General features: G+C 41.2%; 1 protein-coding gene across 1 annotated transcript; it reads right to left on the bottom strand.

Annotated features, from left to right (window-relative positions):
* Positions 1-841: 841 nt before the first annotated feature.
* Positions 842-16,283, bottom strand: S1PR1 (sphingosine-1-phosphate receptor 1). The gene is made up of 2 exons (XM_089686588.1): positions 16,017-16,283; positions 842-8,366 (listed from the first exon to the last, which is right to left on the bottom strand). The coding sequence occupies exon 2, from the start codon at positions 8,242-8,244 to the stop codon at positions 7,138-7,140; it is 1,107 nt and encodes a 368-aa protein (XP_089542714.1). The 5' UTR covers positions 8,245-8,366; positions 16,017-16,283; the 3' UTR covers positions 842-7,137.
* Positions 16,284-17,523: the final 1,240 nt, after the last annotated feature.

Raw genomic sequence — 17,523 nt, 5'->3', positions numbered from 1 at the left:
TGTTAACCTCCACAGTGCCTGATGTTCAGCAGTAGGAAGAGCACAGGGAAGCCTGACAGAAAACATTTCTACACAATCCCGCAGTTTGCACATCGTTGGACATCACAGGTAACTAATGTAGCTAAGGCTGTAGAAAAAAATGTTTTTTTAGCCAAACTTCAGTTCTAGCAACAAATGAAATCTAATGTTGAATCCATTTTAAGAACCTACCTTTGTAAATTAAATGTGGTAAAAAAATAATCATCAAAGTCCATGTAATATGAAAAAAATGTTAAGGCTCCATTTAAATCAATGTGGCTTACTAGCGTTTAACATTTTGTAGCATAATTGATTGTATTACTGTTTGGTTACCTTTTTAGATATTTGAAGATGTTGGCCTTTTAAGGTTATGTCGTTTGAAAATAACTAAACAGGCCAGTGCTGTTCAATGACACTCTTTCCAGGCATTCAATGGTAAGAACCATAAATTCTATGGACGCTACACTTCAGTCATGGCCTCAGAAGCATGTGAATATGTAGACTTCTCTCATGGGATTTCCTGTCTGGTCATTCTTTAGCAGATGGTATTTCCTGGATCCTCACAATGTTCCGGATCCTTCATTTCAACCATAATTGGAAAGCAACACGCAAGTGGGTTGATTTAACAAGGCAACACTGAGAGCAATGCTATTTAAAAAAGCAGGTCAACCAATCGTAAATCATCTTTCGGCAACTTAAAGCATGCAGATTAATTAATACACATTTTTGATTGTTTGCAATTTGCTTTTCAACCCTGTTATAAAATCAGATAAAGTGTTGATCTGTTTGACATCCTTCTTACACACTACTCACCAGACAAAAATTATTACAAAATCACCAGTTTATTACAGGCTTATAATACAACATACTATGTGCAAATACAAAAAGAAAAGTCAGGCATTTAAATACTACGTAAAAAAAAAAAAGTTTGTTTAATTGCACTGGTAAAAAAATAACTAGAACAATATAACATTAAACAAAAAAGTATTGCAAATGACTCATTAAAAATCATCTGTCAACAGTTTGCGTTTAAAACAACACAGCTTTGTAATATTTGAGAAAAATAGGCTTCCCAAATGGAAAAAATTAATTGGACTTTACATTCAAAGACAGTTTTGTTTGGCAGTGATTCTAACATTTTACCACTACTTAGGACTAAGCTACACATGGCACTTTAAGGCTTGCTACTAAAAGATTTTAGAAGGACAGCAGAGGGCGCATCTGAAGGTAGCAGTACAAAAACGCATTTATTTACACGACAATTGGCAACTTACAAGACAATGTAGAAATATCAGGCATATACATATAGAACTGGCATTCAGGGTTAGCTTAAAGGGATGGATCTTCGCAGAATAGGATGAGCTTCCTTGGGAGGGACTGCAGCTCCGGTAGCTGTAATGCTAAAGAGGCGCCATCAGGGGCATCAGGCTAAGTGTAGCAATAGGTGAATGAAACGCAAGCTATGTAGATAGCTACTCACAGAGGAAGAAGGTTAAGAACCTTACAACATGCGGGTCTTCCACCTCGCATGGGTCCAATCATTAATTAATCATCCAGATGTAGGAGAGCCGAGCGAGATTCAGCTGTCACTGGAGCCTATGAATGTGGATGGGAGCCCTTGAGAGCACTGGGAGATGGCCATCTTGTGGTCTTCTAATGTCCTCCTTGGCTCCCATGCACATCCAAAGGCTCCAGTAACAGCAGGACCCCGATAGTCTCTCCTAGATCTGGATGATTCATGGACGAATGGAGCCATGCAGAAGACCCACATGTTATAGGACTCTTATCCCTCTACCTTTGTGAGTTGCTATTTACATAACTTACTTTTCATTTGCCTGTTGCTACACTTAGTCTGCTGCCATCTGTGGCATTTCCTTTGCTTTACAGATACAGGCACTGCAATTCCTCCCAAGGAAGCTCATCCTGTTCTGTGAAAGTCCATCCCCGGACGCTAACCCCAAATGACGTTTCTATATCTATATGCATGATATCACTACATTGTCTTGTAAGTTGCAAATTGTTGTGTGAATACATTATTTTTTTTCACTGCTACACTCAGATGTGTCCTCTGCTTTCCTTATCTATTACTGTAGAGAATCTATAGTTTCTTGAGAGGTGCTGCACTATAATGTTTTGGAATCACTCCACCACCTCTCCCAGATGCCCAAGCCATCTCCTTCCAATGTGTTGGTCACACACACTTCTGTGCCATTTCTCTCCACATACCAAATGACTTTAGCACTTGCTGGTGGTCACTTAATTGGACTAGAGCTATATAAGAAGATTTTTAGTAGCTCAGTTGTGACAAAGCCCATCTCTGAGGAAAGGAAGAATCCCACTAGGCAAGGGTCATTTCACTTAGTTGATTGTCCACTCTCCTGGCAGCCAGCACTCTCGCCTACTCCCCTATGCTCCCACTTGTGATTGCCATCACTGTGCTCACATTTATACAGAGATATGGGCCCTGCATTGAATGTGATGACATCAGAGGACCTGAAACCACCGGAGCATGGGGAAGTAGAGGTTGCAGAGACCGGTCTAGCAGTGCAGAGGGAGCCTGCGGGAGGGGGAGATAAGGCAAGTAAAACTTTACTTGTACTCTAGACCTAAACGAGCATTTAACCCCTTCAGTGTGAGGATTTTTGTATTCCCTATAGTTCAGCATTAATCATTAGAAGTTGCAATAGATGGATAAACACTTGAAACAGATGGCTCCCCGTGGAGCAAGTTAGTAACTGTAGCATCTTGTAACAATCAATTGCACACGATTAGCACATTGTACGACCATTGATCGAGATTGATTGCTACTACATGTCACTACAGGCTACTTGTTTAGCTTACTCCATAAATAGATCAATTGATATCCCTTATGATTGAGCAATAGCAATTTTAATGTATTAAGGGAAATGCCAACAAGCGATAAAATCTCTCAGTAGAAGAAGATGAAAGTGAATGTATAGTCAAACTTTTTTATAGATTGGGACAGAGTAGACAAGCATTAGAACCCCTATCACGTTGTATTGATGTCTGGTCCCCACACGATACCTTCTCCATCTCTGTCCTGGTGATGATTGTCACTGAGACAGAAGTGATGGGAAACACAAAATGTCACCAGAACAAGAAGTGAAGGAAAATCATTCCATAGTGACAAATGTTCTGAGGATAACTGTATAAGAGGGGGATTCCCATCAATTTGTAAAGATTTTCTTTCACTTCATGTTGAAAATTAAAGGAAATCTCTCTAACAATCACAGGCAGCAAAAAATTACATTGACAGTGGTCTACTCAAAACTAACAAAAAGAGTGTTGGCCATACATACACCTCAAAATGACTAGCTTAGCCCTTACTGTGGTGGTAGACAGTTACAACCCACTGCCAAGCTATCAGGACACGTCTATGTTCAGTATACAAGAATAATTACTCAATTTAGGAACTGTATCACAGGTTAACTGGCATACCCTCTTTGTCAGAGTGGCTCTAGATGGTGCCAATAAATAAGTGCCATACAAGTGTATATACAAGTTGTGGCTGTATACCTATTTTATCTTGTGTCATTTTAACTGTGAAACATTTGTAAAATAATGAAGAGTAAATGACAGTAAATGGCTGAGTTAACATGCATCCAATTATGAAAGAATCATTTATTTTCAAGTAAACCCGTGACAAGAGAAACATGTGGGTTGCCACTGGGGAAACTTCATACTAACTGTCTGCCTTCAATGCCCTGGAAAAAGCATGTAGATCAGGAAAGTCAGACATTCTTATCAGCCCATTTGTCATGGGTCAAAGTACTGAACCCAGAGTTTCAGTATAACAGCCAGCAGGGGAGGTCAACAATGAAAGCGTCCAAGTTTCTCTCATCACGGGTTTCCTAATAGATAACTGAAAATCATTTAATTGATGTAACAAGCACCTAAAATACATCAACACTTGGATAATGTCATAAACATTTTGCTTTTGGTAAAAGTAGACTTCATCAGAAAATAAATGGCATGCAGGCTGAATATATGAGCATGAACATGGCACATCTACTTAACTGGTGTTTAATATAAGCAACTTTGAGTGTTTTTAATGAATCACACCACCCTAAACTATTATTTCAGTTTTGTCAGGTATCGGTGAGTTGAATCACACTCATTTCTTATACATCTCAGGGACTCTGATGGTGACATTCCCATGTTTTGCCACCTGTCACCCTCATTTTGAGGGAGTCTTAGTTTCACAGTTTTAATACCTCTGCTGTACATACAATAGAGCAGTGAGATATTGTCTGAATGCTTATGATGGGGTGCAGCTGAGAATTTTAGTGAAGAGATCTTTCTAAGGGAATCCATAGATATAGAAATGGAGTCCAGCTGCCTTCATTTGAAGCTGAAATATCAGTTTTTTGTGTACTTAAAATGGAACTCCAGCCATTTGTTTAAAAAAAATGGATAGTGTAGGGAATAACTGGAAGCTCTTTCTGGACTATTTTGCAATCTGGGCCCCCATTGGAGTGGTTGTCCCCAACATTCTGTCCTATTAAATATAGGAAGCAGTCGGGAAATCTCCCCAACAAAGACATAGACAACAATAAAAAGTCAACACTCTATCTCCACCCCATCCAATACTAAAAATCTTAGCACAGTTTTTACATCATTGGTGAAATGTTTTAGCTTTTCATACCACCTGTTAAGGGATGTTTTCCACAAACTGTGGGGGTTGCAAACTGAAGGGTGCAATATCTGCAACTCTGCTTAGAAACCAATCAACTTTCAGTATTTATTGCCAAAGCCTAATTGAACAAGCTGAAGTTAGAACCTGACTGGATACCATTCACAGCTGCATCAGATTCTGAGTGCACCAGTTTTAGTAAATCTACCCCATTGCGTATCTTAGTCTGCAGAGCTTATATTAATTGGTGTACACATATCACAGCTCAAATGAAATATAGATATCTAAATTATTACATAACATGTATTGACATTAACTTCACTACATTGAGTACAATAGTTCAAAATACTTTAGCAGGACCAGCTTATTTTGAAGGATGAGTGAGCTTTTAAACAAGGTGCACCTACTGTATTTTTTTCTTTTCCCTCCTCCCCAGGTGCATACTTACCTGGCAATTGTGCACATAACCTCTGCCTTTGTTTACATTCTAGTACTAATCCTTATTACTGGAGGTGCCTGAGTAGTAGATTCACATCTATTCTATAAGAATGTCTCTTAAATGCAGGAAACACTTAGGAGATGGTCCGATAAAACCCAATGCAAATCTACAACATGTGTGCAGCCAGCACCAATGACTGGTACTAGAATGTAAACAAAGTGCATAGGTCACAGGCATCATTACAAGGTAGTATGTACCTGGAGAGGTGGGGAAAAATAAACTTTGAAAGTGCATTTATACGTTAAGATCAATATTGCATTATGGTGGCAATGCATGTATTGGGGGTGGGAAATAATGTAGACAAACATTTTTTAGTAACTCTCACTCTGTGAAGTCAGCAGAGATGGTCTTCTCTTTCCTAGGGCCTCTAATTCTAAGGGCCATTTGAATGAATCTTTTTTAAACATTCACATTGTTTTCCTTTTCATTAAAATCAGAGAATTGCAGAAGGGGAACTTGGATTGTTATTTTGTTTTGACCAAATCGATATTTGTTAAATAGTTAGAGGTACAGTAAGGTATGGAGACCCTTTCACTCCAAATGGTTTGCATACTGTATATGCAAATCCAGGGGCTAGATATGGCCAGTTGATAAGCTTGAGTGAATGCTGAAGTTCTTTTTATAAAGCAGCCATAAGTAACTGAGTTATATAGGTAAATACGCTTCTGGTACACTGGGAATAGGAGACCAATCAGCACACCATAGGGAAATGTGATGAGGGCATTATTGTATGCAAGACCAGACCTCTATACACTTTCAAAGGTCAGAAATGGCTACTGTTTCCACTTCTGCTGCCCCTTACTACCCAGTCATATCATAGTACAGCCTCCATACCTTGTTTTGGATGAATAGGCTCAGGTTCAGAGCACATAATGCTATAACTTGCTGTAACTTGCTAACAGCTTGTTCAAAGTTACAGCAAGAATCACTTTCACCTCTTGAAGAATGAAGCTGGAGGGTGCACTAAGGGCATCAAGAATTCCCTAAAGAATACTTTTTTATATTTATTTTTGTACTCTTTGAATAGCACTATACGTTTTTCCTACTATCTCTGTTGAAGACTTGTCTCCTGATCTCCCCAGTGACAAAGAATGCAATAAAATACTGCTATTGGTCCTAACATTTCCCCTTTCTATCCAAAAAAATGTAATTCATGATATCTCAATTCTCAGATTATTGTGTAGATAATGCCATTTCATCATTTCACAAAATTATAATATAGTGGTGCTGTTTTATATACATTTCAGTCTTCGGCTAGCTAAAGGGATGTCCAGTTAGGTCCCAGGGCTTAGGTTTTTTTTTTTATACTTTATTTTTTCATCACTTTTTTTTTATATAGAATAGGGTAGAGTGGAAACACACAGGAACTCCTAATACATTATTAGACTTCATCTTTCACTGTTCTGATGTCAGTAAACTGAACTTTGATAGATTAATATAGGTTCCTGTGATTGGCACACCTTAACTTCGAATCTGTGTTCGTGCCTTCAGAACTGAAATTGGACATCCATAAAGTAGACTCTTCCAGGGTCATAGAATTCATGTTGACTCAAATGATTAGAACATATTTCAAGAGAGATGAGAGTATAGAAGTATATAGAATAAACCAAGTGCCCAGAATGTCTACATTTAATAACTAAGTGTCCTATCCACTTTGGGTAAGTGTTATTAAATAGCATGGTAGCACTGCAAATACAGGTACAGATCCACTTCATTAAAATATGTTTCAGTGAAATTCACATCCTTCCAGGCAAGACTAGTGTTCCACAAGCAGCTGTCTAGTTTATGCAGTTTGTTTACTCCTTATTTTACCTTTCAGTCAAGTGCTTTGCATCTCCATTCAGAACTAATGCTACTTTTCTGGACTTTGCATGTCCTTAGCATTTTCCAGGGGGTAAAGAGATATTCCATTAGGTGGCCATGCCTCTTACAGCAGCTTATCAAATCCAAGTTTGCTGTCCATGTGTTAGGAGGAGGAAGTCATATTGCCAGAGGACATTAGGGTCACTGGATAGTCCATCTCATCCTTTTGTGGATGAGAAGAATTGTCCGACTTGCTTCGGCTGAACTCCATTCCTGTGATAATTGGCCTTTTAACTTTTGCCCCTGCGTTCAGAATGGAGCCATGGCAACAGACTGCCATTTTTAGAAAGGCACGTCTCATCTCCCTGTTGGTCAGGGTGTATATGATGGGATTTGTGGCAGAGTTAAGAACTGCAAGGGACAAAAAGTATTCAGCCTTAAAGAGAACCTCACAAGCTCTAACTTGACAGCCAAAATCCAACAAGAGGAAAACAAAAAGTGGTGACCAACATAAAATGAAGACACTTAAGACAATAATAACTGTTTTAAGCAATGCCATGGATTTCTCTGAACTCCTGCTGGTTCTGGCGCAGTTTTTCCTAAAGGTCAGACTTCTACTTCGTGTTCTTACCAAGAAGTAGATCCTGGCGTATAGAACAACAATAGCCATCAATAATATGCAGAAAATTGAGGTGCAGAAGAGAATGTAATGTTTATGATACAAGGGAAGAACTGTGGAACAATATTCCATTTTCTTCAAGCAGTTCCAGCCCATAATTGGTAGACCTCCAAGGCATAAGGAGAGAAGCCAACAGCCGCTAATCAGAAGGAAGGACCTTGAGCTTTTGCTACCATTGTGCAACTTCATCTTCAACATGGTGATGTAGCGCTCAATAGCAATTGCCAAGAGGCTGAAGACCGAGGCAGAGAGAGCAACAAACATACTTCCTTCCCGTATAAACCATTGATCTGGTGTCAGCTTGAATGTATTTGGCCCAGAAAGAAGAATGTTGGCTGTGTAAGCAGCGCCAGCTAATAAATCCGAAAGTGCCAAGTTACCAATAAAGTAATACATTGGACGATGGAATTTCTTGGTTCGCCAGATGGTTAAGAGTACAAGAATGTTCTCCAATACAATGAAGCAGCAGATAATTATAAATATAATAGAGCTTGACTTCAGACCATTCTTGGGAGGATGCTTGTACTTCCCCGTGTAATTATAATGCGTTATAATAATACTTTCCTCAATGGAGTCGTTGTGAGATGTCATATCGGCAGTTGCAGTTGGTGTCGTTTCTTGAAATCAACACTAGATGTCAGGTATGGTGTTCAAATGAAGCTCTGGCAGCTGAGGTTCCTCCGATATATATAACTACACTTGCACTTGCATTCCTAAAAACACATAATTTTATGTTAGTTAGATCGTTCTTATTTTGTTCATGCAGTAAGAATGTATTTTGCTTTAGCATGTGCAATATTATATATTCTTTGATTTCTTTGGAACCTTTTGTCAATTAAACATCTCTTTTACTAAATCCAACATACAGTCTGGGCCTCATGTCTAAAGCAGCCATATACCTTACAATATGATTGTACAATCTCATTTAGATTTACCAACAAGTGTAGTGTGAAAGTCTACCTGAATGAATACAAGGTAAATGGATTGGTCAAATTGAAGGAGATTGTAGAATGTGTAGCCAGCCAGTGTCTGTATGTCTATAGCAATAAGTCAGATTGTACAAGGCTGGAATCGAACACTGGATGTGGGCACTTGCTCATCGACTATTTTCTGCCTGGCTCGTTTGATTTTCTGATCAAATAATATCAGATGGAAGGGTGTCGACAAGGCCATGACAAATCGAATTTTGATAGTTCATCAGCAATTGGCCAATATTCACAGCCTAAATTAGACATTGAGAGCTCAACACAGACAGTCCTTTCACCTTAGATGTCAAATACTAATAGTACAGCATTCAGGTACCCGCTCCCCACCTCCCCAAAGGTCAGCAGTCATCTCCATAAGGTCCCGCTGCAGTGCTGAGCGGCCGGCCCGGTATTCTGACACGACCGCGGTGGAAATACCGGACCGGCCGCTCCAGAGCCGCATTCATTTTGGCCGGGAGCCGCACGCGGCTCGAGAGCCGCTTGTTCGCCACCCCTGCTCTATGGTGTGTACTTGTCTCAATTAAGAGCACTACGTGTCATTTCTGTCTGCTGCTTCGTTCCTCTGCTATCAGCATAAGTCACTTCTGACAAGTTTTTTTGACACCAAGAGAAAAATGGTAACAGGGGAGGATCATCCAGCAAAGTGACAGCCTCAGCTCTGTTCATGTGAGCTATGTGGAGGGGGGGGAGGGTCTCTTCCCTCCAATCAGCTCTCAGAACTCTCTTCACTGAGCTCTGCAGAGTGTAACTTCCACTCTCCGCCCACTTTTTTCTGAACTCTCAAACAAGCTATATAAACTCAGTACTTCAAATGGATGTAGAAAAGACAATATTGCAGATAAACAAGTACAACTTATGTAGGAGGATTTGTTTAATCTCTGTGTATTACCTGAAGCCAGTCTACGCAATAGGTATATGTAAGGGTTTACAACCACTTTAAAGTAAAATACCAGGATAAACCTAACTAGTCTTAAAAATGCTCCATACCTCCTTCTAATGCCTATGCTGACTAACCTGTGTATGAGAAATGTACATACTTACCTATTTCCAGGCCGCTCTAGTCCAGTCACGTGATCTCCCCTGTGTCAGTCAGTGGGGGCTGCAGGGGAGAGGAGAGAGGGCCAACAATAGATGAGCCATGGGAGCCTATGGGTGACATCACCACTCCCAGTCATTGACAGCTGTTGTCGAGCGCTCCCTCTTCTCCCCTGCAGCCCTAAATGACCGGACCGGAGTGGGCTGAAATAGGTAACTATATACATTTCTGTACATCTTTCTTACACAGGTTTGTCAGCATGGGTGTTAGGAGGAGAGAGGAAGCATTTTTAGAACTAGTTAAATTTATTCAGAAATTCTACTTTAATTCAGTCCAGGACCAAGGCATGCTGAGACTGTGTACTGATGATTGTATGTTGGGAGACCACCATCATCAAATGCAGAACATTGGCAATATAGAAATGATACCTGAAGCATCTAGTGGCTTTTGGACGTATTGTAATCATACACAGTATATGTCTACAATTTGCAGATGTAACCATAAGCATTTATGCAGTTTGTTTATGAATTACCTGCAGAAATCAGCTCAGAGTAGACAGGCAGCATTACCAATGAATGTGAATCTCCTGTGACTGCAGGTAATACAAAACCCCCTGAATCCATGTACACTGTACCAGAGCTGACATCAGGAACATTGGTGGTTTTTGTGAACCCTTCTGATGAGCTGTGGAGGTTCCCCTGCAGTGTCACTTTGTTCAGCAGATGTGTGGAGTCACCCTATACTACAGAGGAAGCTTTCAGCATGTGGGGTAAGGCTATATTTTGCGCAAGTAGAGCGGTAAAGCTTGGCTAACAGCAAGCTGTGAGCTGGAAGAAAGGAAATTAAGACAGCAAGGGCAAGAACTGAAAAAGTACAATTTGTTCCATATCCAGAGCATACATATGGGAAAAGTGTCAGGAAGGCAAGGACAACTGTAACGAGAGCCAAGGAACTCCTGAGTAGGTTTATACCTTTAGCATCTCTGATCTGCATGACATTATTAAGTAGAATCTTTATCTTCTGCTAGCAGTACTTTAAATTGAGATAGACAAGGGGCTCATTAGGTGGCGTATAGCTGCAGGTCATCAGGGTGCTGTTATTATAATATATTGCTCCATAGTTGAAGGAGCAGTAGAACATTCTCTGGTGATCAATTAATAGGTTAAAGCTGAACCCTGTGAAAAACAATATTTTGATAGTTCCTTTGTACAATGTTTGTGCTGCAGTAAAACTCTTACTGCTAAGAAGCCCATATACAAAACTTACAGCCAGTCTAGTACAGCTCTCATAGTGGGTCACTTGCTCTCCACCTCAGCCATTCATAAAGCATCTTGTACTCTTTTCACAGAGTACAAGGCATTCTGTGATTGGAGGAAGGGAAGTCATATCATTCATCTGCCCCTCTTCCAATCACATAATGCCTTGTGATCTTATCATTATCTTTGCTTCATTCTCACATCTTTCAGAGCTTCTTCTCTAAATGCCTGAAGGTCAACTGAGCAGCAGGGGAGGGTCGGAAGTTAGGTGAACCTATTGCATTACCTATGCTGGCCAAAGAACAGGTTCACTTTTGTGGCCTAACACTAATCACTGCAGAGTACCGGGTTGATTTACTAAAACTGGAGTGCAAAATCTGGTGCAGCAGAGAAACCAATCAGCTTTCAGGTTTTATTGTCAAAGCTTAATTGAACAAGCTGAATTTAGAAGCTGGTTGGTTACCATGCACAGCTGCACCAGATTGTGAGTGCTCCAGTTTTAGTAAATCTCCCCCTATGTGTCTAATATGGAATCCAGAGGTACATAATTAGTATTTGTGAGTAAATTAGAATAAAATGTATATAATCACTATGCTGCAATGTTAGTGACTGATGTAGGATGCAGGCTGAAGAGCCAGGGACTCTATAATGATTTTATATAATATTGTATACAGTCAAGTATGGTAGGGTGGTCCCCTGTAGTAAGCCAAGTACAATGAAATATAAACCAGGTAACTATGCCCATGTGCACATTGTATATGTCAGGTTACATTGTGTATTGTTACCATTGTTACAGACCCAAGACTGTGGAAATGAAGACTAGTACCTAATGGGACTGTGAACAACCATTTCCTCCATTAAATATCTGTCTTGCATACAACAGCAATCAATCAGCTATTACTGAGTCAAATGACTCCTGCATAAATAAATCACGTGCAGTGGTGTATTTACATTACATGGTAATGACTGTGTAAAGGTATCAGCTAATGTTTAGCTGGGGTCCCTTGTAAATCAGTGTCATACTGACTTTCCATAGGGATTGCAGCTGTTAAAAAAACAAATGCCAGGATCGTGGATAATGTAAGAATATCTTACAAAGCAACTCAAGTGAAATTTGTCAATATACTGGGTTGGTGTTCACATGTAGGGGAACAATTGCTTTTGTTAGAACAGATTAGGGACAATAAGAGGTATTTAACAAGCAGGGTGGGCTACAGCTTTGTATGGAGTATGTGCTTGGGTAGGCTGTGTTCTCCATCTGGCTAGTTCTTTTTTGTAATTTTTTTGCTGTGCAAAAAAAAATAATAATACAAAATTAGATATGAGTAAGGTACCAAAGCACATTCAAAAACTTTTTTGGTACAAATCATTTTTGTTTCGACGTGAGAGTAAGGACGTAAAGGAACACCAGGACTCCAGAGGTACGTGATCAACCAAGAGTTGTGACTCCAGTTTGCTGAAACACACAGTATTGTCCATATTAAATGATCTGATAATAAGTTGTAAGATCGAAAGTGAGATGGCCACCCTTTTCATAAAAAAAATGCCTGTGACCACTAGGCAAGGGTCAGGTCATACTCTCCTGCGCTCCAGGAGTCAACTGTCAAAATGAAGCCAGGGGAAACAGGGCAAAAGGTGGCCTATGGATAGCGAGTCGGGAATGCCACCCTCCTCAGACAGGGAGATCGACAACTGGAAAAAGAAAAATGCACTAGGAGTTAGCGCCACCTGTTTACTCTTTTTTTAAGGGTCAGGTCATACATGGCTAGAGAGCAATAATGTGCTTCATATTGGACACAACATTTCCAACCTGATTTGAGAGTGTCCATCACTCACTATGCACAGGCAAAAATGTTACCCAGTCTATCATTTCTTTTTGAGATTTGGAAATGGATCCAGACTTGAACATCTGCCTGTCTTCAAGCAATATTTGCGGGATAGGGCTCACTCTGATCTTCTTCCCAATTCAGCTGTTGAATGTGGCACCAAAAAACGGCTATTGGTTTCACATACTGGATGAACTCTTTTTGGTAAAATGATTGCTAAACGCCTATTATCAAACCTCCGTACAGCCTGCTACTAACAATAATCAGATCAGTGGCTTGGTCTGTTTTGATTGGGTTGTATATGGTCAGACTAACCCATTAAGACCTCCAGATGACTACCAGAAGTCAAAAGGTTTCTATAGCCAGCTTAAATAGGTGGTAAGATTGAGTTCGCTAATTAGGATTTATAGCTAGAGGAGGCATCAGCCAAAATGTAAATAAATGCCCCCTGCACCTTGCAAAGGAAAGCAGAATACGATATTTACATATGTGAACAGTACAGCAGGTGTGTATACTGAGCTCCACTTCAGCCCTTCAGGCTCTTCTTTTTGCTACTTAACTGGTTGATGACAGTTATCTCACTGTCATCACACGGTATTCTGCAAATGTTGGGACTGCAAACAAATGGTTAAATCTAAGTAGCAAAGAGATTTATTTACCCCTAGACTTAATTGTCAGGGTCCAAGTGTACCGCAGCTCCCTCTATGTACGTGTTAGCCAAAGGGACTTTAATTTAGCTGTGCAAATAAGTTAGCTATTACCCCTTTATGGGAAAGTTAAGCTGATCGTACACAACTTCATGGAAGCAAGCAATCCAGCATGTGCACTACTTATGCATATAGGAACAATATGGGGGTGGACACTGCGCAGGTCCTGGTGGGGTCTTGGTTGTTGATCAGCAAATATATTGCCGCCTGAGTCCCAACTCCCACCTGAACGATTTGAAGCATGTTTCCAAAAGCACTTCAACACTTGACTCCAGATTTCTATGTTATGCTATTGTGTCATTCACATCTGAGTGCTGTGTCGTCTTCCAATGCACAAACACAGTACAGGAGCTTCTTTGGGGCCCCAATAAGGTTCAATGAAAGTGCATGAAAAATGCATATAATGCACTTTTTTGTGCAATTTCATGCCTAAAAACCATCTCCTTCTCCTTATAACTTGCTTTCCATCAGCTAAAGCAAAATGCTCAAGTCTGAACACACCTAAAAAATGCTTCTATATGACATTAAAACACTCACACTGAACTGTGAATCTAGGTTAGGACATCTACCTGTCTATCACCACCCTTAGCAGAAAATGAAATTGGCTGTGACAATTGGGCAAGGGTCAGGTCGTGCAGGACCAGAGGGCGATAATATGCTTTTATTGGACACAGAGCATTCCAAACTTGCTGGAAAATCTCTGACACCCGGTTTCAAAGAAAAGGAAAGGATGGGATTAAGTGTCTGATGGCCATAAAGTAGTCTGGGTGGTTTTCCAGAATAGGCATATTCTCCCCCCCCCCCATTGTATGTACAAATAACTGTTCGCAGATGAAATTAATTTCTATTGTATTATTGTTCCTAATTTTTCATCATCAGATTGTGAGACCAATTTTTTTTCTGCCAATAAAAACAATATAGTACAGCCTTTGTAAAACTTTTTACATCAAGGGAACCCTTGAAGCCCTTTTCAAGTCTTGGTGGTTAGTGAGAATAATGCACCTTTTTATTGATAGTGGGGAGAATGCCTCTTATATTGGTGGTCAACAAGAAGAATGCCCCTTACATTGGTGGTCAGTGTGAAGAATGCCCCTTGCATTGGTGGTCAGTGGGAAGAATGCCCTTTACATTGGTGGTCAGTGAGAAAAATTCCCCTTACATTGGTGGTCAGCGGCAAGAGTGCCGCTTACATTGGTGGTCATTGGGAAGAATGCCCCTTACATTTGTGGGCAGTAGAAAGAACACCACTTACATTAGTGGTTAGTGGGAAGAGTGCCACATACATTGGTGTTCAATGGGAGGAATGTCCCTTACATTGGTGTTCAGTGGGAGGAATGTCCCTTACATTGGTGGTCAGTGGGAGGAATGTCCCTTACATTGGTGGTCAGTGGAAGAAATGTCCCTTACATTGGTGGTCAGTGGAAGAAATGTCGCTTACATTGGTGGTCATTGGGAGGAATGTCCCTTACATTGGTTGTCAGTGGGAGGAATGTCGCTTACATTGGTGGTCAGTGGGAGGAATGTCCCTTACATTGGTTGTCAGTGGGAGGAATGTCCCACACATTGGTGGTCAGTGGGAGGAATGTCCCTTACATTGGTGGTCAGTGGGAGGAATGTCCCTTACATTGGTGGTCAGTGGGAGGAATGTCCCTTACATTGGTGCTCAGGGGGAGGAATGTCCCTTACATTGGTGGTCAGTTGGAGGAATGTCCCTTACATTGGTGGTCAGTTAGAGGAATGTCCCTTACATTGGTGGTCAGTGGGAGGAATGTCCCACACATTGGTGGTCATTGGGAGGAATGTCCCTTACATTGGTGGTCAGTGGGAGGAATGTCCCTTACATTGGTGGTCAGTGGGAGGAATGTCCCTTACATTGGTGCTCAGGGGGAGGAATGTCCCTTACATTGGTGGTCAGTGGGAGGAATGTCCCTTACATTGGTGGTCAGTTGGAGGAATGTCCCTTACATAGGTGGTCAGTGGGAGAGGAATGTCCCTTACATTGGTGGTCATTGGAAGGAATGTCCCTTACATTGGTGGTCAGTGGGAGGAATGTCCCTTACATTGGTGGTCAGTTGGAGGAATGTCCCTTAAATTGGTGGTCAGTGGAAGGAATGTTCCTTACATTGGTGGTCAGTGGGAGGAATGTCCCTTACATTGGTGGTCAGTTGGAAGAATGTCCCTTACATTGGTACTCAGGGGGAGGAATGCCAAGTGGTTGTGAACCTGGAACTATATAAGCACCATTTGATGGCAGGTCAGTCAGTCACAGATAAAGCAACCCCTAATAACCTCTGGAGGAACTCTATGTTTCTACGAAACCCCAGTTAAGAACTGCAACTTTAGCAACTTAAATAGTCTCTATGTAAAGAGAATGTTTCTACCGCAGGGAAGGTTGTAGAAAGAATCTCTGGTGAAAGGATTTCTGACGCTGAAACTGCGATGTTGCAACCAGATAAGTGTCACTAAACTCCAGGATTTTCAAAGTCTATTTTTTTATGATGAGATGCATACATTGTAGTCGCATTGCTAGTAACAGAATTGTAAGTCCTTACCTTGAATCAGCAATTGCAGATTCTTTGTGGTCACACAGCTGGGACTTAGAACAAACTCCAGTCTCCGCTTGTCCAGAAACTGAGATTGAAGTAACCCATAGACCATTGCAGGAATCACAGATGCTTACTTTCCTTGGTGACCTTCTTGTAGACAAGGCTCCAGCATTCCTTCTTCTCTGGGTCCTCAGCAGTTACTAGGGAGCCTGGCCATGTAGTTCACTTTCAATGTCAGTCCAGAACTGCTTGCCCTTCTCAGACAATAGTAGAGTTAAAGATGTGAGAGCAGAGAAGCGTGAGCCACAGCCCCACCCCCAGTCCTCCTCTTCTATACAGCACACTAGTCAATGGGATTCCCTCTCTAGCAGAAAAATATTGATTGAATGGGTGAGAGCAGACACATCAGACACCTCTACAGCCATGTGTACACTTTCACACTTTACTATGTATATAGCATTTTAAGAGCATTGTTTGTGTTTTTTTTTTTTATTCACCTGAACTGTCAACTGAAATGTAATTACAAAGGTTTCACAAATCACCAAATTCATTTATCAAATAGATCCACCAGGTTCAAGATCTAAATCACAATTACGAAATCACAAACTAGAGTAGAACTAAGGCTGCATTCACACCTAAGAATTTCTGTAGGCATGCAAAAGAAAACATGGCAAACTGTCCATTGGTCTTGCTGTGCCATCATGTTTAAATGGCACCCTAAAAGTGGGTAGCTGTCCAACGTTTTCTCGCATGTTGGTCGTGAGAAAAAAAGCAGAAGAAAATGTGCAACATAAAACAAGCTTGGCTCAAGGTACTTAAAGCGGAGCTAAACCCAAAAGGGGAAGTTCTGCTGTAAGCCTTTGTCCCCCGCTCCCCATTAAGGATTGGCACCTTTGGGGAACGGGTACCCAAATTTGACAGGTACCCACTCCCACTTCCATTGTGATCGCCTAGGCGATCGGAAGCTGAGGTTGTCCTCCCCTCCCCCCCTCCCTCCCCGTAGTCTTTTGGGACATGTGACAGGTTCCAGAAGACTACAGGGCCATTCACAAAGCACAGTTCTTCTCGCGCATACGCAGTGGGCACTCGGCCGTGAAGCTGCACAGCCGGGTGCCCACACTGAAGATGCCAGGGAGAGAAGACGACGGGTGAAACCAGCGGTGGTGAGGACACCGCTGGACCGAGGGACAGCTAAGTGTCTGTATTTTAAAAGTCAGCAGCTACAGTGTTTGTAGCTGCTGACTTTTTTTTTCCAGGTGGAACTCCACTTTAAGCTATTTTGGCGCGCCTGTCGCGCATAGGGCAGCCCATTCATGAAAGACTGCCCTGTGCTGTTGCATGGCAAACGTGTCAAAGAAGTGGCAACAACTTCAGGTGTAAATGCAGACTTAACTGCAAGCAAAAAAAAATTGCTATCTGCAATAAAATACACACCTGTGATTAGGGCCATCTACGGATTCCTGGGGCTGCTGCTCAGCCTGTACAAAGCAATGGCAGACCAACAGGAATAATA

Source organism: Staurois parvus, unplaced genomic scaffold (assembly GCF_062004578.1).
Source record: "Staurois parvus isolate SC_StPar_1 unplaced genomic scaffold, SC_StPar_1.0 ptg000402l, whole genome shotgun sequence".
Lineage (NCBI taxonomy): Eukaryota > Metazoa > Chordata > Amphibia > Anura > Ranidae > Staurois > Staurois parvus.
This window is presented reverse-complemented; position numbering and strand designations above follow the sequence as displayed.